We start from the raw sequence: 21749 nt of genomic DNA, 5'->3' as shown, positions 1-21749 counted from the left end.
TGAAGTGACCTTGAACTTTAACTCCCTTTTTAGAACCTCTTTTGTCATCAGACAGGGTTCTGGACATCCCCCACCCCCACCCCAGGCCCTGTAACCCAGGATAGCCTCAGTCTCATTATGTGGCTGAAGATGACCAAAATCTGAGATTTCAGGTAGGTGCCACGATGTCTAGTTCTAGGGTCTCATGCATCCTAGGCAAGCACTCCCCTCAGCTGCATCCCCAACCATGACCCTGTTTCTGGACCCCGTGTTTCCTCTCCCAATTTACTGTGGTTGGGTCACGAATTATCTAATAACTTCCTGAGGTGAATGTGGAAGTTGAATTTTTTTTTAAATCTTCAGTGTCTAGAAGTGTTTATCTTTCACTTATAGACTTCAAATGGTTTTCCTTCAAAATGCCAGAACATTGCTTTCCTGCCTTAAGCTCCTCTTATTCAGAATTCCCATGGGGCACTCTGCCTCAAGATCTTTCTCTGTGACCTGTTTCTGTTTTACAAAGGGGTTTGGAAATCTTATTTATATCCTTACTCCACATACTAGCACATTCCACAATGAATGACACATTTGAACATGTGCATGCATGTGTGCTCCCACACATACACACACATAAATACATACATACATACATACATACATACATACATACATACATACATACAAACAATTAAGGGACTAGACAGGATCTCAATATGTAGCCCTCCCTAGCCTGGAACTCAATTTGTAGACGTGATTGGCCTCAGACTCACTGGGTGAGATTTAAAGGCTTATGCTGCCACACCTAGGAGAAGAAAAAAACCTTTTTTAAACACCTGAGGCAGCCTAGAAAAAGGTTTATTTTGGCTCACAACTCTGAAGGTGCGATCCATGATCGGTTGTATCAATGCTTTTGGCTTTTGTCATGGCAACATTTCCTGGCAGGCACACGTGTCATTTGTTGGGAAACAGAATGAACCAGACTCCTATAGTCCCCTTCCAGAGCACACCCCAGTGAGCTAAAAACATTCCACCCTGGGGACCAGTCATTTAACAGGGGGATCATTCAAAGGCCTTGAACATTAGAACTGTAGAGTCTTGCCCATCCTAGCTCCAAGTTGTCATAATAGACAGATCAGACACAAAACACAAAGGCCTGTAGGTCACATACTTTATTAGGACATTCAAAACCTGGGTAAATGACCTGAGAGGGCTTTGGGGATCCACCCAGAGTTGATGAGGCTCCAAAGCATGTCCTGTTTTGTATCCAAAAGCCACTATAAATTAACACAAGCCAGAGTCCTGGCTTCCTTACCCTGATCACTTTGAGGCTTTTACAGGTTTTTGCTTGTTGGTTTTCCCTTCTAAATCCCATTGGCTCATACCTTAATGGTGTCTAGGTTGTAGCCTTCCTTGCCTGCCTCTGGATCAGAGGGAATATCATGTCCAAGCACAGGACTGCAAGGAGCTGAATTTACTTGACACTTAAATATCTTTTTAAAAAATTGCAAAAGATTCCAAGACACTAAATTCCAATCTGTCTTTTAAATACTAAGGACAGGGCTGGGTTCCAGGGTGCCGGTGTCTCTGCCACACTTCCTTGGCTCCCCCTCAGTCATTCAAAGTCAGGCAAGAACTTGTTTGCAGATGAGGTAGGAGTAGAGAAAGAAATGGCAATCGGTGTCCCGGTATGACACATTTGCAGGGTCTCTTACCCTGCCTGGTAGTCCAGGGCCACGTCTGCATTGAAGAACAGCTGTGTCCCCTGGTTCAAGACGGGTGGGTGCTGTCTAGCTGAAGCATGAACGCTGTCCTTGGTGTCCAGGGCCTGCTCTCTCCTCACCCTGGCCTCCTCGGGGGCCACTCCCATGGTGCAGCTGACACTCAGGTAGACATTAAGTCTTCGGAGTGGACCAGGCTCAGGTTTGTGGTCCGAGGGTCCCGAGTAGCCTCACACACACACTTCCAGGATGGAGCATCGACCATGCTGCCTGCTTCTTAAGCATCTGTTTCTGGAGGACAGATGTGACAGCTCTGCCTGAGAATTTGCTTCTTAAAGTGAGGTGCCCAGGCCACAGAGCAGGGCCTAGGAGCTTGTTAAAAGACAGAATCTTGGGGCCCCACCTAAACAAGAGCCTGCATTTTAATCAGATGTCTGGATGGCATTTCTACAGTAAGTTAAAGAAATAAGGATCAATGTGAGATCAGGCAAGTGTTGGTGGGAACAGGTAAGCTCCAGTTTGAACGTAAATGCTCTTGCCCCTCCTCTCCCAGTCCCTTTTTTTGTAGTACTGGGACTTTATGCATTCTAAGCAAGCATGCTCTAGGAAAAAGCTGTTGATACAGCCCTAGAGCCCAGCCTTATCCATCCCCCTCCCCCAAAGGGTGTCACTAGCTGAGGCTGACCTAGAACTAGCTCACGAGTCCAGGCTGACCTTGAACTTGTGGCAGTCGGTCTGACTGCTTCTAGTTCTGGGATTGTAGCCGTGTGCCGCCACACCCAGAAAAATGCTGAGGGTTTTTTGGTTTTTGATAATATACAATATTTGTTCAAATCTGTGGAGATTCTAGCATAATTCTAGGCCAAGCTTGGGCTGACTACGTATTTTGAATGAATAGACAGTAACTGACAACATTCATCGATCACTGTGTGTCCAGTACTGTGCTGAGCTCTCTGTATACCATTAATTTAATCTTCACATGGACATGTAGCGTAGCTTCTGTTAACTGTTTACACTTTGTGGTGGGGAGAAAGAGCTTAATAGACTCAAGACCCCAAGCAATCAGGGTCAGGTGAGCACAACTCATTGCTGTTTGTGGCCATGGGTGGAATGGATAAATGCTGGGGTGGGGGTGGGGGAAGCCCAGAGCCCTCGATGATTACCTGAATCTGTTTCCAGATGATGTATCAAGTTTTCTGAGGAGAGCAGAAAGAGAAAGATCTGTGAGACTTACAGAAACTCCTGAGGGGGAGGGTGTTCTGGGTACGTTGTGAGGACCTGGACATAAGAGAAATTGCCTCTCTTTACTGAACTCTGACACCAGTGACTCTCTACTTGCTCCCTCAGTAGAGTGAGGTCTTGTGGGAAGTTCTGGGGAGGGAAGATGCTTAACCCAAGCTGTTTGCTTAATTTTACTTGAATTTCACTATGTAGTCCAGGCTGGCCTGAAACATGTGGGATCCTCCTGCCTCAGTCTCCCTGGTGCTAACATTACCGGCATGCTTAGTGGTTTGAACCAGGTTTTGAAGTTAGGGAAAGATGGAAGGTAGAAAAGTCCCTTTACCTGAGAATGTCCTCATCATCTTTGGGAGACCAAGTATTTTCCTGTGGAGGTTTCGAATCTTCCTAGCAAGATCAGAGGAAATGGCCTCCGGACTCACAAAAGTCTTCATCTCATACCTGTGGACAAGTTGGAAATCAAACTCATTCTAAAAATAAAATACTTCATTTTATTTGTGTGTGTGTGTGTGCAAAAGTCCTGGTTCTGGTTCCTTTGCAGCCCTCATTAGTTATGGGCTGTGTGCCTTAGTATAAACCTTTCTCCTTTCAGCTCCCCGTCACATTGTAAGACACGCCACATCCTTCTTGACTGCAGTTCTAACACTCTTTGAGAAGCATGCTTGGAGACACTTTCAATTGGCTTTAGGTACCGGCTAAAATACCAGTAACTTCACGGATTAATGGTAACTTCTGGGAGCTGGACACGCCCAACAACAAGAGTTCAGTACCCAGCATCTACATGGTGGCTCACAACCTCTATAATTCTAGTTCCTGGGGATCTGCCAGCCTCTTCTGGTTTCCCCTGGCACCAGGCATGCATGTGATACATATGACGTACTTGCAGGCAAAATGCCCATACACATTGAAATGTAAACTTAACAATTGTATTTAACTTTGCTCTGAGGGGATAAACTATCAACTTACGTATTTAGTTATTTTGATAGAGGGTCTCTGTAGCCTAGGCGTGCCTCAAACTCATGATCCCTCTGCCTCAACTCCTCAGTGCCCAGTTTTAACCCATCTGTTTACTGAGTTTGAGCTGTTAGTGAGAGAACAACTGGCCTCTTTTTCTGGGTGGCCATCCACAAGATGGCCACTGGATTTCAGTGTCTTCAAGTTGCACATAAAGGAGACAGGATTGATTGGAGAGGGCCTTACCTGCTCTGGTTGAGTCTGGCATCCTACAAAAGAGATGCAAAAGCATGCACTTAGTTTCCACATGGTCTTTCCCATCGGGCACTCTAGATCTTTCTGCCTTAACATCAGCTAAAAGTTCTACCCAGAGTGTTGGAGCCCTTTAGTTACTTACTATGCCTTTTACTGCTCTCCTTGTTTCCTGACTAGGACCCTGCAGCCAGTTCCTTTGCTCTGATTGCTCTGTTTCAACTGTATCTTTAAATGGGTTCTGCTTCCCATGATTAAGAGATAGTGGAGAGCAGAGGCCAGTCTGAGTTCCAAGTTGGAACTGATGTAGGGCAGCATGGTGACCACCACAAAGCCATTGATGGAGCTCTTCCTGTGTTCTGGGGGCTGTGATGAGCACCACACATGGGTAATTTCTTACAACTCCATGAAAGGATGCTATTACCACACCATGCTTAAAGAAGCTAAGAGACTCACCTAAGTGACATAGTTGGAAGAACTGGCACTAAACTCAAGATTGTCTGATCCCAGCCATCTTTGCACGGTCCTCATGTGTGCCTTGGGAAATTCTCTTGGTCTTTTGGGCCATAGAAAGCACACCCTCCCCCCTCCCCTGCCCTTCCCAATGGAGGTAATTCCTATTTCCCTTTCCTGCCTGTCTCCATCACCTCCCAGCTGCAACACAGTACCACCCTTCCTGTTGGATCCTCTGCTGCCCCCCAGGGTGGTAGGATTGTGGAGTGTCTCTCACTTGCAGAAGCTCACTTGCTGGTCGCTGACATTTCTCTTCCAGCTCCTCAACCTGGGCGCCCAGCCGGTGGACCTCCTGAGAGACCTTTGTAATGTACTCCTCCCTCTCCTCCCAGATCTGCTGTTCTAGCCCCTCCAGCCTGGTCATCAGGAGGTGCCTCTGGTCCCCAAGCTCCTGTGTCAGCCTTTCAAATGCAGCTTCTACCTGTTGCTTCTTGCTTTCAACCTGCATCTGTAAGGATATGAGAAGGGACTCAGAACTGACTTCCAGAAAGGTCATCTGTGCACTTAATCGATTAAGAGAAAGAAGGAATAAGCAGTGTCGAGCCACGTTCCTTCAAATAATACAATGGTAGGAAGAGACAGGTCTCAAGATAAACCTGATCATAAGAGCTGTGCTGTTATCTTAGCCAAGTATTGTAATAACGCCAAAATGAACTCTTATAGCCACACTAGACTAAAAAAAAATTCATATCTAGGATTCCCTACTGTTGCCATGGTAAAACATGACAAAAAAAACTAGGTTGAGGAGGAAAGGGTTTATACCTCTGCATCACATTCCATCACTGAGGGAACTTGGTTCAGAACTGAAACAGGAACATAGAAGCAGAGGCTGTGAAGAAACCCTGGTAACTGGCTTGTTCTCCACAGCATGCTTAGCCTTCCTTCTTAACCACCTGTGTAGGCTGGACCCGCCCACATCAGTAATTCATTAAGGAAATGTCCCTCGGGCTCGCCACATACAGCCAGTGTGATGGAAGCATTTTCTCAACTGCTTTCCTTTCTTTCCTCAATTCCACATTTAGAAAGGGTCCCCTCTTCCTGGACGACCCTAGCTTGTGTCCAGTTAACAAAAAAATCAGCACACCTACCAAATCTCCAGACTCATATGGAGTAGCTATAGTAACTTTTTTTTTTTGAGATATATTTCCAAGTCTCATGTATCCTAGGCTGGCCTCAAACTCAATTCACTATGTAGTCAAAAATGAGCTTCTGACCCTCCTACCTCTACCACCCAGGTGCTAGGCTCACAGGTGTACTTCAGAGCTTCCATCCTATTCAATGCTGGGGGGTTGAACCTAGGGCCCCATGGATTCTAGGCAATTAATTACTCTTCATACCCAGCCCAACACGGTAATCCCCTGGAGAAAAGGCAAAGGGGGATTGTGGTCAGAGTCACCACCTATGAAGCATGTTTTGATGGAATTTGAAAGATGCTACAGAGAGCTTTGTATCTCAACACTTTGTCTCTTTGGCCAAAGTGCCAGAAATACCTAGTGTGCATTTTCCCCCTTGATTACTGCATCATGAAGGAAGTCGTGAGAAACAGCAGCCAAATCTAACTGCTTCATTCTTCTGCTGTCCTCAAAAACCTGAACCTAGACACCAATGGACACCCAATATAGGCTTTCCAGCTGAAGGTGATGTTTCCAGTAGGTATGCTGGTCCAGGAGAGCTGTGGACACAGGTCAAAGAGACCTAAGTTCTTGTCATTTCATCATGAGTTTGGGCTTTGCCACTTGGCGTTAGGAGCACCATTTTTATGGGTATGAGTAGAATAAAGTATGTCCTGGATTAGAAGTCATCAGAGCCGCCTCCAGCCTCCATGTCCTGAGACACGAGATGCCTTTGTGAGGCTGCATGAAGATAAGTTAGAAAAGGCTGAAGTTCTCAGACTTCCCTAGCCTTTGAAGGAAACCCCCAAGGGAGCAGCATAGGGCTGAAATTCAGTTGCACAAGCCTCTAGGCTGGATATCTTGTTAGGCTTAAACGGGGCATGGTGACGCATGCCTGTAATCCCAGCACCTGGGAGGTGGAGACAGTAGGATCAGTTAAGCAGTGAATCTGAGGCCAGTTTGAACTACATGAGACCTAGACAAACAAACATCCTGTACCTAGACAAACAAACAACAAAACAAAGGAACAGGAGTGTGGCTTTTACCAGGAGCTCTCGGAGCTTGTGGTCTTCTTGGCATTTCTTGTCTTCCATCTTGTCCCGCTCCATCCTCAGAGCTTCTAACCGACTCTTGAGACGATCCTGTCGGAGACAGGAGAGCAGAGGGAAAGAGGGTCCGTGAAAAATCCAACTGGCAAAGCCATGTGCTGTGTGGTGGACGCCGCACCACTGGGGCCGAGAGATTCAAATCCTCCAACTTCACCGTATCACCATCTAGGGCCGAAATTGGACCCGGTGGTACTATGGAGACGGAAGAGTGTGTAGTGCGTGCGCCAGCAGGGGGATAGCAGCGAAGAGGAGGGCTGAGAGATGTCTTTAGACAGCAAATCTCCATCCCTTATCCTTCACCCACCAACGGCGGCGGCCAGGTCCCCGTCCTGCCCGCCTCAAAGCGGCAGCTCGGCTCCTTACCCTGTAGGGCTGGATGGCTTCATCCAGGAACCCCACGGTGTGCGCCTGGTGGGCGGGGCCCTCCCTGCAGAACACGCAGAGCAGCTCCGCGTCGGTCTCGCAGAAGAAATAGATCTTCTCTCCGTGCTCCTCGCAGCAGGTCTCGCCCAGGGGACCCAGGGGCACCGGGGCCACTGCGGCCTGGGTTTGCTCTTCTTCCTCCTGACAGAGCGGGCACAGCAGCTTGGCCCCCATCGGTGTGCGCGGGAGGCAGGATAGACAGACAGCGTGTCCGCAGGCTATGGTCACCGCATCCTGCAGGGGCCGGGTGCAGGCGGGACAGGCTACGTGATGAAGTCCCCGCAGGGACCGGGTTGAGGGCATCACCGTGCCTTTCCCTGCCGGTCCACACAGTCTTCAGCCTCTGTCCTCTCCAATTTCCTTTCTCTGAAACTGAGTCACTTTTAAGTGCGTCACTGTCTCAGAGGCAAAGGAATCCGGGGCTGAAAGAAAGGCAAGAATGTCAGCTCAGCGAAGTCACCTGGCTCCGCCTCAGGCACGCCCAGAACCCCGCGCCACCACCCAGCAGCTAAACAGGTCCAAACTCCATGGCGTCTTGACTACCCAGCGTTTCCCAGTGGCGGGCAGGTGACCTAGCTCTCTACTCCTGTCGCCTTCTGTCCCCGGGGTGGGGAGCAGTGTATTGCACCATGAGGTCACTTGGAAATGGGGTTTCCTGGAATCGCTTGGCCACATAGGGGTGGAACCGTTGGGGAGGAGCCGCTTCCTGTCACGCTGAGAAGGTGAGGGCCATAAATTTCGGACTAGGAGGCCTGTGGTAGCATCAAAGTCCAGCCTGTGGTGTTGAGACGGATTTCGAACTGCAGGCCTACATGCACGTTCCTCCGCTTGGCCCCTTCCTTTTCTCCTCTGCCTCATAGGCCGGTATAAGGTTTCCTGTACTCCTAAAGCCCACGCGGAGCACCACCTAAAGCCTGGATTTCAATTTTTTTCGTTTGCTTGTTTTTTAATAAAAAAAAGGTGTGTGTGTGTGTGGTGTGTTGGGGTATATATGTGCCACATGTGCAAGTCTTCTCAGATGGGATCCCCTGAAGTTCAAGTTACAGGCAGTTGTGAGTTAGTCCCATCCTGCTTGAAAGTGCAGCAACTATTCTTACAGGCTGAGCCATCTTTCCAGTCCTTCAATTTTAAATTAAAATTTTTTTTTTGTTTTTTTGAGGCAGGGTTTCTCTGTATTGTTTTGGAGGCTGTCCTGGAACTCGCTCTGTACACCAGGCTGGCCTCGAAGTCACAGAGATCCACCTGCCTCTGCCTCCCGAGTGCTGGGATTAAAGGCGTGCACCACCAACGCCCGGCCATTTATTTTTATTTTTAATTCTTATGTGTATGATTTTTTTTGTCTGCCCTCATGTCTATGCACCACTGTGTGCAATGCCTGAAGAGCCAGTAGAAGGTGATGGATCCCCTGGAACGGGAGTTACACATGGTTCTGAGCCTCCTTGTGGATGCTGAGAGCCCAGCCTGAATCCTCCGCAAGAGCAGCAAATTCTTGAGCCGTGAGCTCTGGCAATATGCATTCTGTCCCCCCCCCTCCCCGAGCAATCACTCCAGGGCTATATCTAATTTAATAGCAACCTGCTGGGACAAGTGTGGAGAAGGAGATTCCCGCTGACACGTTAAAAGGGACTTCTAAAGGTCAGAGAGTTGGACAGTCACAACGCTGGGACACTGGAGTGCTTGGATTCCAGCCCTGTGCTCTTCCCAGGGCCGAGACAAAAATCAAACTGCCAGGGTCCCTAGGCGAGGACTCACCTGCCCTGTGGGCAAAGCCAGGCCCTTCCGCTCACCCCCCCCCTTTTACACCCCACCTACTTTGTATGTTCCACGCCCACTTCCTGCCCTACCTACAGCAATGCACACCTAGAACAACTGTCTAATTCTGCTTGAGCAGTGGTGTATGGTCAGCCCTGGCTGAGTGTGCTGTATATAAAACACTTCCCATATATATACTATATATATACTATTAATATTTATTTCATCTTTCTTTCCATTTTTTACACTTACACGTATTTCCTCAGCCTTTATTATGGGAAACATCCAACCTTATTGGTTCTGTGAAGGAAGGAATATTAGCTCGTATACCTTTGTGCTTTCTGGCTGCACCCTCTACTTGTAACTATTAGTCCACCTGCTCCCTTTGCATAAATACAACATATATCTCTTCCCCCATGCAGCCACACTGGCATTAAGAAATCTGACATGGGCCACCATGATGCCTCATCAGGTAATTCACCTGCAGCTAAGCTGAGGGCCTGAGCCCAGGACCCGCATGGCTGGAGAACCGACTCCACGAAACCGCTCTGTAACTTCCACGTCCGTGCCCAGATACCAGCACCGCTGCCCACCCCACCCCCACACACAAATAACAACCAGATAATTTAAAGAAAAAAATTAGCGATCTATTAGTGAGCTCGCCGTCAATATTCAAAACACCCAGTTGTCCCAGTAACGTCCCTTTATAATTCTGTCTTGTGGCTCCAGCTCATAACGGCAACTAGAACATTTTAGGTTGCACATATGCGATATGCGTCTTTCACTAAATTTTGTTTTTCTTTTTCTCATGGCACATTTCATGTAGCTCAGGCTGGCCTCTGAACTCTGAACTCTGTAAGCGGGGCTGGTCTTGAACACTCGATTCTACTATCTGTCTCTATTCCAAGTGCTGAGATCACAGGCATGTACTGCCAAGCCTGGTTATATTTTGTGTTTCTGGTAGACTGCATTGCTTGGACGACTCGTAGCTTTGACTTGCAGATAGACCACAGTTACTTGAGCTCTATTTGCTCGCCTTGGATGAGGTGAGGTAAACCTGGCGGAGCTTGCAAAACAGAGTTACGGGACAGCAGGGTGTGGACAGAGCAGAGGTGAGGTAAATAAACCATTTAGAGTGCTTCTATCACTGGGAGATGTGTAGTCATGGTTTTAAAAAAAAGTGCTGGCTGTGACTCTGTTTTTCCTCGCCCACGCTGTTTTTATTTCCAGCCCCCTTTAAAAGCCTGTCATAGGCCTATGGCGGCTTCGCCACAGTTGCTTGTGCTGTGCACACCCCAACTCAGGAGCCTTATCTGAGTCCCCACACTCCCCTGTCCACCGACTGTCAGGCCTCGAGCTGGCTGATACCGCAATCTCCCTGGAGACAGGTGGTTTTGCGTTGCAGAGCTGTCCTCTGTGAGTCAGCCTCCTCCCTGCCCCCAAAGAAAGATCTCTTTTAACGGTGGACTTCTGAGAGACCAAACACTCTCATCTTTCTGTGAGCAGCTCCAGGCAGGCAGAAAGGAACAGTGAGCCCCGGGGCCATGGGAACTGGTCCAGGGAGTAACTTCAGCGCCTCTGGATGAGGCTGTGAGCTCCTAGGCCTTCCTCTTCTGCTACTTCTTCATCTCTGCTGTTGGCAGGAGTGTGTCTGCTCCTGGGAGAGCGGGCCAAGGGGCCTCTGGTGCCAGAGATGCAATTGGACCTCTCGTTTCAAGAGTGCGTGAACCATGTCTGTGTCCAGGCATGGTGTGCCTATGGAGTGTTTTCTTCCCACCAAGCAGAGATGGTGACTTCCGGAAAGCAGCAGAAGACCCAGCGTGATTGACATGGCCTCTGCTCCTTCTGTGACAAGCCTGGCAGATGAGGTCAACTGCCCCATCTGCCAGGGCACCCTAAGGGAGCCAGTCACCATTGACTGTGGCCACAACTTCTGTCGTGGCTGTCTGACTCGCTACTGTGAGATCCCAGGACCAGAATCGGAGGAGTCCCTCAGCTGCCCGCTCTGCAAAGAGCCGTTCCGCCCAGGGAGCTTCCGGCCCAACTGGCAGCTGGCCAACGTAGTAGAGAACATTGAACGCCTTCAGCTGGCAACCACGCAAGGTCCACAGGTGGAGGATGCCTGTCCCCAACACGGGGAGAAGGTCTACTTCTTCTGCGAGGAGGATGAGGCACAGTTGTGTGTGGTGTGCCGTGAGGCCGGACAGCATAGGACTCACACTGTGCGCTTCCTGGAGGACGCTGCGGGTCCCTACAGGGTAGGAGAAGATCCCTGCAGGGTAGGAAAGGGCACTGGGTGACCCTTGTGGGAGCTGGTTTGGATGGACCAAGGGAAGTAGAAAGGCGTTGGCAGTTCTGGGGTGGAAGGGGTATGCTGACTCCAAATTCTTTCTCCTTGCTTTGATCACCCAGGCAATAGACTCAAGCACAGAAAAGCACAGGTTTATGATTAAAGAGCACATTCTATGTTGTTTCTTTGTGGACCATATATAGTAGACGCTCAGTAAATCCTTTCTGAACGAATGAGCCATCAAATGTGTGTGTGTGTGTGTGTGTGTGTGTGTCTGTCTGTCTGTCTGTCTGTCCTGTATCAGTTTAAGTGTGTTTGAGGTTTGCATTTCAGGGAATAAGCTGTACGTTTACAAGAGTTGATGTCTTCTGTGTGGAGAGGTGGTCTGAGTGTGATGTATTTGAAGCATACTTGTAACTAAATGCTCCTGTTGTGAATAAGTTAGTTGGGTGTACATATGTGGCATATAATTTTAGTTTTCATTAAAGGGTGTATTGCTGGTTTTAGTTGCTTTTATACTGTGTTTTAATACAAGCAGGTGCTTGTATGTATGATGTAGCATTAGTTAATAATCTTTTTTTTTTTTTTGGCTTTTTCGAGACAGGGCTTCTCTGTGGCTTTGGAGGCTGTCCTGGAACTAGCTCTTGTAGACCAGGCTGGCCTTGAACTCACAGAGATCCACCTGCCTCTGCCTGGGATTAAAGGCGTGCACCACCAACACCTGGCCAGTTAATGATCTTTTGAAAGTGAGATTTTTATATGTATTCTGGTTTGTGTATGTTTTTTTTTAAAGACAGATCTTAATGGAGGATTACCTCAGACTAATTATATAGCCTAGGATGACCTTGAATTTCTGATTCTCCTGCCTTTATCACCTTAAATGCTGGGATTGTAGGCATGTGCCACCACACAAGTTTTATGTAGTGTTAGCAATTGAACCCAGGGCTTCTTATATGCTAAGCAAGCACTTTAATAACTGAGATACATCCCCAGCTTTCCTGTCAGTGTTTTTAAATATACATATGGATATTTATGTGTTTGGTTGTTCCTAACTCTATTCTAGAACAATTTATAAAATAGTGCATCAATTATTTTGTATGACATTTCTTCTCATGTCGAATCATTTCTAGATTATTGGTTCTACCAAAAAAGGAAGATGTTATTTGAATGTATTTACTTTGGGTGGCATGATTTCAGTTTCTGCAAAGAACATGCAAAGCTCAGGTCATGGGTAATACTTGTCACATGCAAAAGAAGATAGTTGTTTAACCTGAAGAAGGACTCAAAGGGTAAGCAAAGCCATGACCTTTGACGGTTATGAGAAGGGGATAAACCCTGGACAAAGTCTCTGGAGCATGAAGCAAGAGGAACAAGACACAAGGCCAGGCTTGGTGGTGCTGACCTGTGATCCTAATGTTAGGAAAATTGAGGTAGGAGGAGCCTGAGTTTGAGATAACTCTGGGCTACACGAAATCCTACCTCAAAATCAGAATAAAGAAGAAGACCCTGAGTTTGTCAAGGTGTGGAAGTTCACACTCATCTCCAGGGCATTTCACATCCACAGATTGAAGGGAGTGACGTCCCTTTGTAGTTACTTTCTCCATCTTAGTATTTTATGCTCCTTCTCCCCAGGAACAAATACAGAACTGTCTTATATGTCTAAGGAAAGAGAGAACGGAGATTCAAGAAATCCAGTCAAGGGAAAACAAAAGGATACAGGTGCTCCTGGTAGGTCTCCATCTCCCCGTCCCCAGCCCCAGCCCTTGCTCCAAAGTCTGGGGCCACTGGACAGAGACTTGAAGGTGTTACGAGTTTGATTCCTGACTCTGACATTAACTCCTCTGTCTTGAGCAACTCTCTAGCTTTAGCTTAGTGGCCCGTGAAATGGAGATTAAGATTCATCTCCTTACTGAATCACTTACTGCGGGAATTAGTGTAACCCTGCCTCTGACACCTTAGTGGTGTGCACACAATGTGTGCTTCCTGCCGGGCAAGACACCAGACATCTCTGGTGTCTCTGGGCCCCCTTTAGAAGCTGCAGTAATGACGATGAGGCCATCCTGGGCCTCGTGAGAAACCGGGTGGCAGGCAGAAAGAACACCAGCTGCAACTCCACATCCATATGGGGGGGGGTCAAGGAACAGGTGGGGGGGACAGCTCTGATTTTGTCATCGAACCTTGGGAGGTGTGGGTATGGATCAAGAGGGAAGTGGGAATATGCAAGGGAAAAGGAAAGGAGGAGGAGGAGATTCTGATGTGGGGAGAGGAAAAAGCGTCCTCCTTGGCTCTCACTTCCTTCCCAGACTCAGGTGGCCACCAAGAGGCAACAGGTGACTTCCCAGTTCGCACACCTGAGTCAGTTCCTGGAGGAACAACAAGGTGTCCTTTTAGCACAGCTGGAGAGGTTGGATGGGGACATCCTGAAGCAACAGGAAGAGTTTGATTCCCTGGCCACCGGGGAGATCTGCAGGTTCAGCACCCTGATCGAGGAGCTGGAGGAGAAGAAAAATCGGTCGGCGAGGGGGCTCCTGACGGTGAGACCTGGCCTGCCCTCACCCCTGGGGTCTCTGGAATCATTGCCTGATTGTTGTCTGCTTTACATACATGGCTCTGCATCCACAATGGGATGTGGAGCACAGGACTGGGGGCAGGGGTTAATTTGTTCCTCACCAAGAATTCCCTGGTCATGGTACTCTCTGGCCTTGGTCTTCTCTCCTGCCATCCATAGAATGGGAAGAAATGAGAATGCAACGGTAAAATAAGGTAGAAGTTGCTACTGAAAACTACCAAGCATTGTGCAGACAACTGCCAGGTGCTGTTTCCAGAGCAAACTTTTCATAACTTGAGTGTCCCCTCCACTGGCCAGGAAGTTCTCCCTACGCTGAATTACCTCCTTGAACTGGAGGAGAGTTATTGGGGTTCCATCAGCATGGTTTAGGGGCATGTACTGGGTACTGGGAAATAAGAGACTTCGGTGTAGGACTTGTGTAGTTTTGCCTGTTGGTAGAAGTTGGGCATATCACCAACTCTGTCCATGAAGCAAAGGAGTTGGGTTTTTAGTCGCCATGGATCTATCTGTCCAAGACTAGGAATATGGCTTTTTTTTGTGGATATAACAACAGTAGAAGACAAAACCCAGAAACTGAATCAATCTCTCTCTCTCTCTCTCTCTCTCTCTCTCTCTCTCTCTCTCTCTCTCTCTCTCTCTCTCTCTCTCTCTCTCTCTCTCTCTCCCCTTCTCTCTCTCTCTCCCTCTCAGGATATCAGAAGCACTCTAATAAGGTGAGTGATACAATGCCTATTTCTTCTTTTTGCATAGATAGCCATCCGTGCTCCACCCACCTAGTTATTGCTGTGCAAATAAACCTCATGCACTGCTGTAGCTCTACCCACTTGTGGAGCAGTGGGGTCCATCTGAGAGGATGGGAAGTTGCTGCTCCAGGCCTTGTTAGAAGAAGATGGCAGCCTGGAGACATCATTAAAAAAAATAACTCTAGGGGCCAGAGAGATGGCTCAGTGTAAAGACCCTGGACTCAGTTCCCAGAACCCACACAGCAGTTCTCACCCATCTCTAGTTCCAGTGGATCCTATGCCCTCTGCTGGTATCCACGGGCACTGCATGCATGTGCCGCACATACACACATTCAGGTAAAATGTCCATGCACGTAAAATTAAGTATTTCTTCCAAGAAGAACAATAATTCCCCAGACTGCCGTTTCTGTGCCCCTAGGTGTGAAACTAGAAAGTGCAGGAAACCCGAGGCTATATCTCCAGAGCTGGGTCAGAGGATCCGGGACTTCCCCCAACAGGCCATCCCTCTGCAGCAGGAGATGAAGACATTTCTGGGTAAGGGGCTCCCCCCACCCCGCCCCTGCCCCCGCCCCCCCCAGCAGGCTGCTGTACACACAGCCTGAGCTTGGGAATGACCTCTGCCTCCACTACCAAATGGCTATGTGTTATAGCATGGCTTATCTCCTTTAGTACCTTAACGTTCTTATTTGCCAAGTCCAATAAAAGTCTCTCAGGATGACGTGACGGTGAAGAGAATTAAAAAAGAAGAAGGGAAGATTTTTGGGGCTTGGGGACTAACCCGTTAAATCTGACCAGTTGATGTGAAATAGTAGAAAAGATAATGGTTAACAGCATCCATGACTCTTCGTCGTCAGAAGGTAGCATGTGCATCGATGCACTGTGCTTTGGTGTTTAACTGTGTTAACTGGTGACGGTGTTTTGCCTAACTGCAGAAGCTGACTCTCCCCTCCCCTTTTGCTTTCCTTCCACTGTTTTTTTTTTTTCTCACTACTGACAGTGTGTGTTTGGTAGGCAAGTGCTCTACTACTGACCTACAACTCCAGTCTTCTCCCCCACTGCTTTTTATCAGTCTGACTGACTACACTGAGCCTCCCTTATAGGAACCCAGCCCCAGTCCGTTCCCGGAAGCAGTCGTAACGGCAGCCAGCCAGGAAAGCTAGAGATGTTAAGTTGTGGCTCTTGGCTGTCCATGACGTTATGAACAATGCCACCTCTTTCTAAATGTCACACCCACGAACAAACATGTCCCTGGGAGGACATTCCTGAAAGCCCGCTTCCCGCAAGTACTCCCATGGACTAGACTCTGGTAGAGGAAATTCTACTCTAATCAAAGGCTGGCTTTTGGCTAGCCCAAACATTATTTGCAAGTAGAAGAAAACGAAGTGAGCCCAATGATCTTTTCCTTAAGTAGATGTGTAGGCAAGGCAGACACAGACCCTGTCTGCCCTGGGCTAGAGTAGCAGGCTTCTCCCTGGGACTCCAGGCCCGGGGGTGGGGGGTAGGGGGAGGCATTAGCAACCCTTGAGAGCTTGTGTGAGCATGGGTTATCTGCAGTCCTGTCCCAGGGTGTCCGGATTTGAAATGAGAGTGGGTACAAGCGCGGTTTAGCAGCACTGGTTAAGAGGATTCCAACTTCCATTCTTCTCTCTGTTGCTTCCCTCTTCCCAGCCTCCATTTCCTCGTCACCGTGTACTCTGCAGCTGTGGGATTAATGAAATCTCATCTTGTTGTTATTCCCTCCTTACAGAAAAACTCTGCTTTGAGTTGGACTATGAGCCAGGTGAGCAGCCCACTTTAGAATGGGGAGACTAGGGAAGCTTCTGGATCCTGCACTGCGCACCAAAATACTTATATAGACATTCACACACGACACACTCACTCACACACACACACACATCTCTCTCACACACATCTCTCTCACACACACACAAACACACACACACATGCACCTCCCCTCTCTCACACACACCTCTCTCACATACACAAACCTCTCTCTCACACACACACACACCTCTCTCTCACACACACACCTCTCTCTCACACACACACAAACACACACACGCACCTCCCCTCTCTCACACACACACTTACCCCCCTCTCTCTCTCACACACACACACACACACACACACACGCACACGCACGTGTGTGCGCACGCAAGCATACAAACACACCCATATCCATAGATTCCACCTTCAACCCTCCATAGAAAAACACTGCTTTGTATTGAATGTGGTGAGATTTTCCCCCCTTGTCATTACTCCTTAAATAGTGTAGTATAACAACTATCCCCATAGCATTTACATTGTATTACATAACATGAGCAACCTAAAGATGATATGACGTGCTTGGGAGGGTATGTGTAGTGCATATGCAAATGATACGCCATTCTACGTAAAATACTTGAGCTCTGGTGAAGTTTAGTATGTAAGGGGGTTGTGGAAACGATACCTCACAGATACTGAGGCGTGACTGTATAAGGCCCCTAGGAGAGCCATGAAGGGAGAACAGGCACACACATGTTCCTGATAAATCTGGTCTCCAGATCAGCACATCTACAGTGGGCAGAATGATTAGACCAAAAAAAAAAAAAAAAAAAGATATGACCTATCTAAATGAGGGGAATTTTTATCTGTTTAAAGTCAACATCCTCAGAATTGTCAGAAACCTCTACTCCCTCTGAGATGTTAGTTTTTCAATTATAGAAGCAGAGCCAAGAATGAACAGAAAGAACCCCTTTAACGCTATTAGTTCCCATCGGCCAGCCAAAGACCCAGGAGAGTTGTGGGACTGTTAGGAGGCGCTCCCTCACCTGTGGATAAGTCTGCATATATAGGTTTTCTCTGTCTAGATTTTTTGTTTGTTTGTTTGTTTTTAGGCAGGGTCTCACTATGTAGCGTTGACTGTCCTGGCATTCACTATGTAGACCAGGCTGACCCCAGACTCACAGAGATCCGTCTGTCTCTGCTGCCCAACTTCCTTCAGTTCAGAAATGTTACACATAGCAATATCCAGGGAGAATTGGGGGCTCTAAAACGTGATGGCCAGAGTCCAACAGTTTAGAACGATTGGAGGAGAGAGAGAGTACATAACCCCAGGGTGACGAGGAGGGGAAAGTTGTACGGATGAGTCATGGTAGCCTCAGCCAAAGCAGGGAAGAAACTCTAGGTTGGGATCCAAGGGAGGAAAATGTCTGAAAATGTCTGCCTCTGAGAAAAAGAGACTGAAGGAGAGACTGTGGATGGAGACTGTGTGAGGAAGGCTGTGTGGGAGGGGAGGCTGAGTGTGAGAGGAGACGGCTGTGTGGGGGACATACTATGCTTGGGGAAGACTCGTGTGAAGATGGTATGTATGGGAAGAGGCAGGGTATGTGTAAAGGGGTTGTATACGAGCAAGGCTGTGTGTGAAGAAATGTTGTGTGTGAGGGAGGCTGTGTGTGAAGAAATGTTGTGTGTGAGGGAGGCTGTGTGTGAAGAAAATGTGTGGGGGAGACTGTGTGTGAAGAAATGTTGTGTGTGAGGGAGACTGTGTGTGAAGAAATGTTGTGTGTGAGGGAGGCTGTGTGTGAAGAAATGTTGTGTGTGAGCGAGGCTGTGTGTGAAGAAATGTTGTGTGTGAGCGAGGCTGTGTGTGAAGAAATGTTGTGTGTGAGCGAGGCTGTGTGTGAAGAAATGTTGTGTGTGAGGGAGGCTGTGTGTGAAGAAATGTTGTGTGTGAGTGAGGCTGTGTGTGAAGAAATGTGTGAGGGAGACTGTGTGTGAAGAAATGTTGTGTGTGAGGGAGGCTGTGTGTGAAGAAATGTTGTGTGTGAGGGAGGCTGTGTGTGAAGAAATGTGTGTGAGCGAGGCTGTGTGTGAAGAAATGTGTGAGGGAGACTGTGTGTGAAGAAATGTTGTGTGTGAGGGAGGCTGTGTGTGAAGAAATGTTGTGTGTGAGGGAGGCTGTGTGTGAAGAAATGTGTGTGAGCGAGGCTGTGTGTGAAGAAATGTGTGAGGGAGACTGTGTGTGAAGAAATGTGTGTGAGGGAGGCTGTGTGTGAAGAAATGTGTGAGGGAGACTGTGTGTGAAGAAATGTGTGTGAGCGAGGCTGTGTGTGAAGAAATGTGTGAGGGAGACTGTGTGTGAAGAAATGTGTGTGAGGGAGGCTGTGTGTGAAGAAATGTGTGAGGGAGGCTGTGTGTGAAGAAATGTGTGAGGGAGACTGTGTGTGAAGAAATGTGTGTGAGGGAGGCTGTGTGTGAAGAAATGTGTGTGAGCGAGGCTGTGTGTGAAGAAATGTGTGAGGGAGACTGTGTGTGAAGAAATGTGTGTGAGGGAGGCTGTGTGTGAAGAAATGTGTGAGGGAGACTGTGTGTGAAGAAATGTGTGTGAGGGAGGCTGTGTGTGAAGAAATGTTGTGTGTGAGGGAGGCTGTGTGTGAAGAAATGTTGTGTGTGAGGGAGGCTGTGTGTGAAGAAATGTTGTGTGTGAGCGAGGCTGTGTGTGAAGAAATGTTGTGTGTGAGCGAGGCTGTGTGTGAAGAAATGTTGTGTGTGAGGGAGGCTGTGTGTGAAGAAATGTGTGTGAGTGAGGCTGTGTGTGAAGAAATGTGTGTGAGGGAGGCTGTGTGTGAAGAAATGTTGTGTGTGAGGGAGGCTGTGTGTGAAGAAATGTGTGAGGGAGACTGTGTGTGAAGAAATGTTGTGTGTGAGGGAGGCTGTGTGTGAAGAAATGTTGTGTGTGAGGGAGGCTGCGTGTGAAGGGTACTTATATGAGGGAATACTGTGTGTGAGGGAGACTGGTTGTTTATGGGAGCTGTGCGTGAATGCCAGCGTGTAACGAAGCTGTCAAATGGCCATGTACAACAAGGTACCTGTGTGTGAGCGTGCCTTGCGTGAGGAGGCCGTGTGTGGAGGGAACGGGGTGCAAAGGTAGTTGTGTGAGCAGGGCTGTGCACAGGAGAGGCTGTGACTGAGTGGGAGGAGGCTGTCATCAGGAGGGTCGTATGAGGGAGAAGCTGTCGGTGAGGGCATCCGTGATGCGTGAGGAAGGGTGTGAAGAGAAGCTTGTGTGTGAGGTGTGTTGATGTGTGAAGTAACACTGAGGGGAGAAGCTGCTTGAGGCCGGCCTTGGGTGAGGGACGGAGTGTGCGAGGGGCTTCGGGAAGGTGTCTGTATGCGGGGCTGCCTGTGTGTGAGAAGACCATATGGGAGGGGAGGCTGTGACAGTGGCTGTGAGAGCGGCGACGGCTCTGTGTGAGGGAGGTCGCACCTAAAGGAGTCTGGGTGTGAGAGGAGACTCTGTGAAGGGGAGGGGGACGCGCCTGCAGCTGTACGGTTGGCTGTGTGAGTGAGGCCGGTATGAGGCTGGCTGTGTATACGCGGGAAGGTGTGTGTGTGTGTGTGTGTGTGTGTGTGTGTGTGTGTGTGTGTGTGTGTGGCGTTGGCTGGGAGTTGGGAGAGGAAGTGTGAGAGAGGATTTGTGAGGAGGACATACGTGAAAGTGTCTGTGTGCCCCTATACAAAGAAGTTGTACCTGGGGGGAAGTTATGGATCTAGGGGGACAGGTGTAAGGTGGGGTCGTGTATGAGGAGGCAGTTTGTGAGGGTGCCCACGCGTGGGAGGCAGGTCCTGTGTCAGGGAACCCCTTTTTTCTCCACCCACAGGAGACTCGCCATGACCTGTATATATAGCTTTCTAGAGGGCGTGGGCAGGCAAGCGAGGGCAGCGTGCTCTTTGTGACTGGCTTTTCTCGCTCTAATGTTTACATGCATCCCCTGGGCATACTTTTAGGATGTGGACCTTTAGCCTGTGGGTCTAACCGGTTCCTCGGTGATGCCCGTGCTCTGGTTTAAACACACGGATGGTTCAACACCAGCGGGCAGGCATGGAAGCCGGCGTTTAGGCCGTCCCAGTAAGACGTAAAAGCGCATCTGCTGACATAACCCGTTCCTTGTTCCACCCCACAGCCCACGTTGCTCTAGACCCCCAGACTTCCCACCCCAAGCTCCTCCTGTCTGAGGATCACCAGAGGGCTCGGTTCTCCTACAAGTGGCAGAATTCACCGGACACCCCGCAGCGTTTCGATCGAGCCACCTGTGTCCTGGCTCGGCGCGGCTTTACAGGAGGGAGGCACACGTGGGCGGTGAATGTGGACTTGGCCCACGGGGGCAGCTGCACCGTGGGTGTGGTGAGGGGGGACGTACGACGGAAAGGAGAGCTGCGGCTGAGGCCAGAGGAAGGCGTCTGGGCCGTGAGACTGGCCTGGGGCTTCGTCTCAGCTCTGGGTCCCTTCCCCACGAGGCTGGCCCTAGAGCAGCAACCCCGGAAGGTGCAGGTGTCTCTTGACTATGAGGTGGGCTGGGTGACCTTTGTCAATGCCGTCACCCAGGAGCATATCTATACCTTCACGGCCTCCTTCACTCGGGAGGTCTTCCCCTTGTTTGGACTCTGGGGCAGGGGGTCTAGCTTTTCCCTCAACTGTCAAGGAGGGGAAGTTCCCCTCCTCTGAGTGTTAGGCTAGAATCAAGCACCCTGGGGGGCTGACCCTTGGCTGGGTCAACAGGCACACACACACACACACACACACACACACACACACACAATTACTTTTTAGACAATTGGGATAGCATGTGTCAATAAGAGACAAGGCCGTAGGCCTTTCTCCAGTGCTCATCCGATGGTCAGGGTATCCGGGACCTTGGCTGCAGCTGGCTGTTCCCGCCATTATCGCCAATGGGCACAGACATATGTATACAAACAGTGCTGGATTGTAAGCCTTAAGACCTGAGTTCCTGCCGGGCGTTGGTGGCGCACGCCTTTAATCCCAGCTCTCGGGAGGCAGAGGCAGGCGGATCTCTGTGAGTTCGAGAACAGCCTGGACTACCAAGCGAGTTCCAGGACAGCCTCCAAAGCCAAAGCCACAGAGAAACCCTGTCTCGAAAAACCAAAAGAAAAAAAAAAAAAAAAAAAAAAGACCTGGGTTCCTGGAGAAGTCCTGCAATCAACCAGCTGCATGATTTCAAGCAAAACCCTTCATTTTGTTTTCTTGTACATTTTGGTTGTAAGCCTAGCCTTTGATGGCTGAGCTATCCCTCCAGCCCCCTTCAGTTTGTTTTCCTCC

The 21749-nt window shown here is 48.9% G+C and overlaps 2 protein-coding genes across 4 annotated transcripts; one reads left to right on the top strand and one right to left on the bottom strand.

The window, feature by feature from the left end:
* Positions 1-1130: 1130 nt before the first annotated feature.
* Positions 1131-7892, bottom strand: LOC106022647 (tripartite motif-containing protein 15). 2 transcript variants are annotated; one of them, XM_013126091.3, is made up of 7 exons: positions 7237-7884; positions 6811-6906; positions 4870-5100; positions 4134-4156; positions 3259-3374; positions 2858-2890; positions 1131-1985 (listed from the first exon to the last, which is right to left on the bottom strand). In XM_013126091.3, the coding sequence occupies exons 1-7, from the start codon at positions 7597-7599 to the stop codon at positions 1972-1974; spliced, it is 876 nt and encodes a 291-aa protein (XP_012981545.1). In that variant the 5' UTR covers positions 7600-7884; the 3' UTR covers positions 1131-1971. The 2 variants fall into 2 exon arrangements, with proteins under 2 accessions (XP_012981545.1, XP_012981544.1); XM_013126090.3 differs by having other exon boundaries at positions 1131-2890; positions 7237-7892.
* A 717-nt stretch (positions 7893-8609) lies between these two features.
* On the top strand, positions 8610-21540 carry Trim10 (tripartite motif containing 10). Of its 2 annotated transcripts, none has more exons than XM_005087191.3 (7): positions 8610-11306; positions 12971-13066; positions 13642-13872; positions 14598-14620; positions 15069-15184; positions 16398-16430; positions 20596-21540. In XM_005087191.3, the coding sequence occupies exons 1-7, from the start codon at positions 10878-10880 to the stop codon at positions 21135-21137; spliced, it is 1470 nt and encodes a 489-aa protein (XP_005087248.1). In that variant the 5' UTR covers positions 8610-10877; the 3' UTR covers positions 21138-21540. The 2 variants fall into 2 exon arrangements, with proteins under 2 accessions (XP_005087248.1, XP_021079342.1); XM_021223683.2 differs by having other exon boundaries at positions 8610-11327.
* The last annotated feature ends 209 nt before the right edge of the window (positions 21541-21749 follow it).

This window comes from Mesocricetus auratus, unplaced genomic scaffold (assembly GCF_017639785.1).
Source record: "Mesocricetus auratus isolate SY011 unplaced genomic scaffold, BCM_Maur_2.0 Super-Scaffold_100027, whole genome shotgun sequence".
NCBI classification, from domain to species: Eukaryota; Metazoa; Chordata; class Mammalia; order Rodentia; family Cricetidae; genus Mesocricetus; species Mesocricetus auratus.
This window is presented reverse-complemented; position numbering and strand designations above follow the sequence as displayed.

Coding starts and splice junctions, on each gene's coding strand:
- LOC106022647 (XM_013126090.3), bottom strand. CDS start 7,599: ATGCCCTCAACCCGGTCCCTGCGGGGACTTCATCACGTAGCCTGTCCC. Junction 6,907..7,236: donor AAGCCATCCAGCCCTACAGG/GTAAGGAGCCGA, acceptor TGTCTCCGACAG/GATCGTCTCAAGAGTCGGTT. Junction 4,157..4,869: donor CAGCAAGTGAGCTTCTGCAA/GTGAGAGACACT, acceptor TCTCTTTTGTAG/GATGCCAGACTCAACCAGAG.
- Trim10 (XM_021223683.2), top strand. CDS start 10,878: ATGGCCTCTGCTCCTTCTGTGACAAGCCTGGCAGATGAGGTCAACTGC. Junction 11,328..12,970: donor TAGGAGAAGATCCCTGCAGG/GTAGGAAAGGGC, acceptor CCTTCTCCCCAG/GAACAAATACAGAACTGTCT. Junction 15,185..16,397: donor GGAGATGAAGACATTTCTGG/GTAAGGGGCTCC, acceptor CCCTCCTTACAG/AAAAACTCTGCTTTGAGTTG.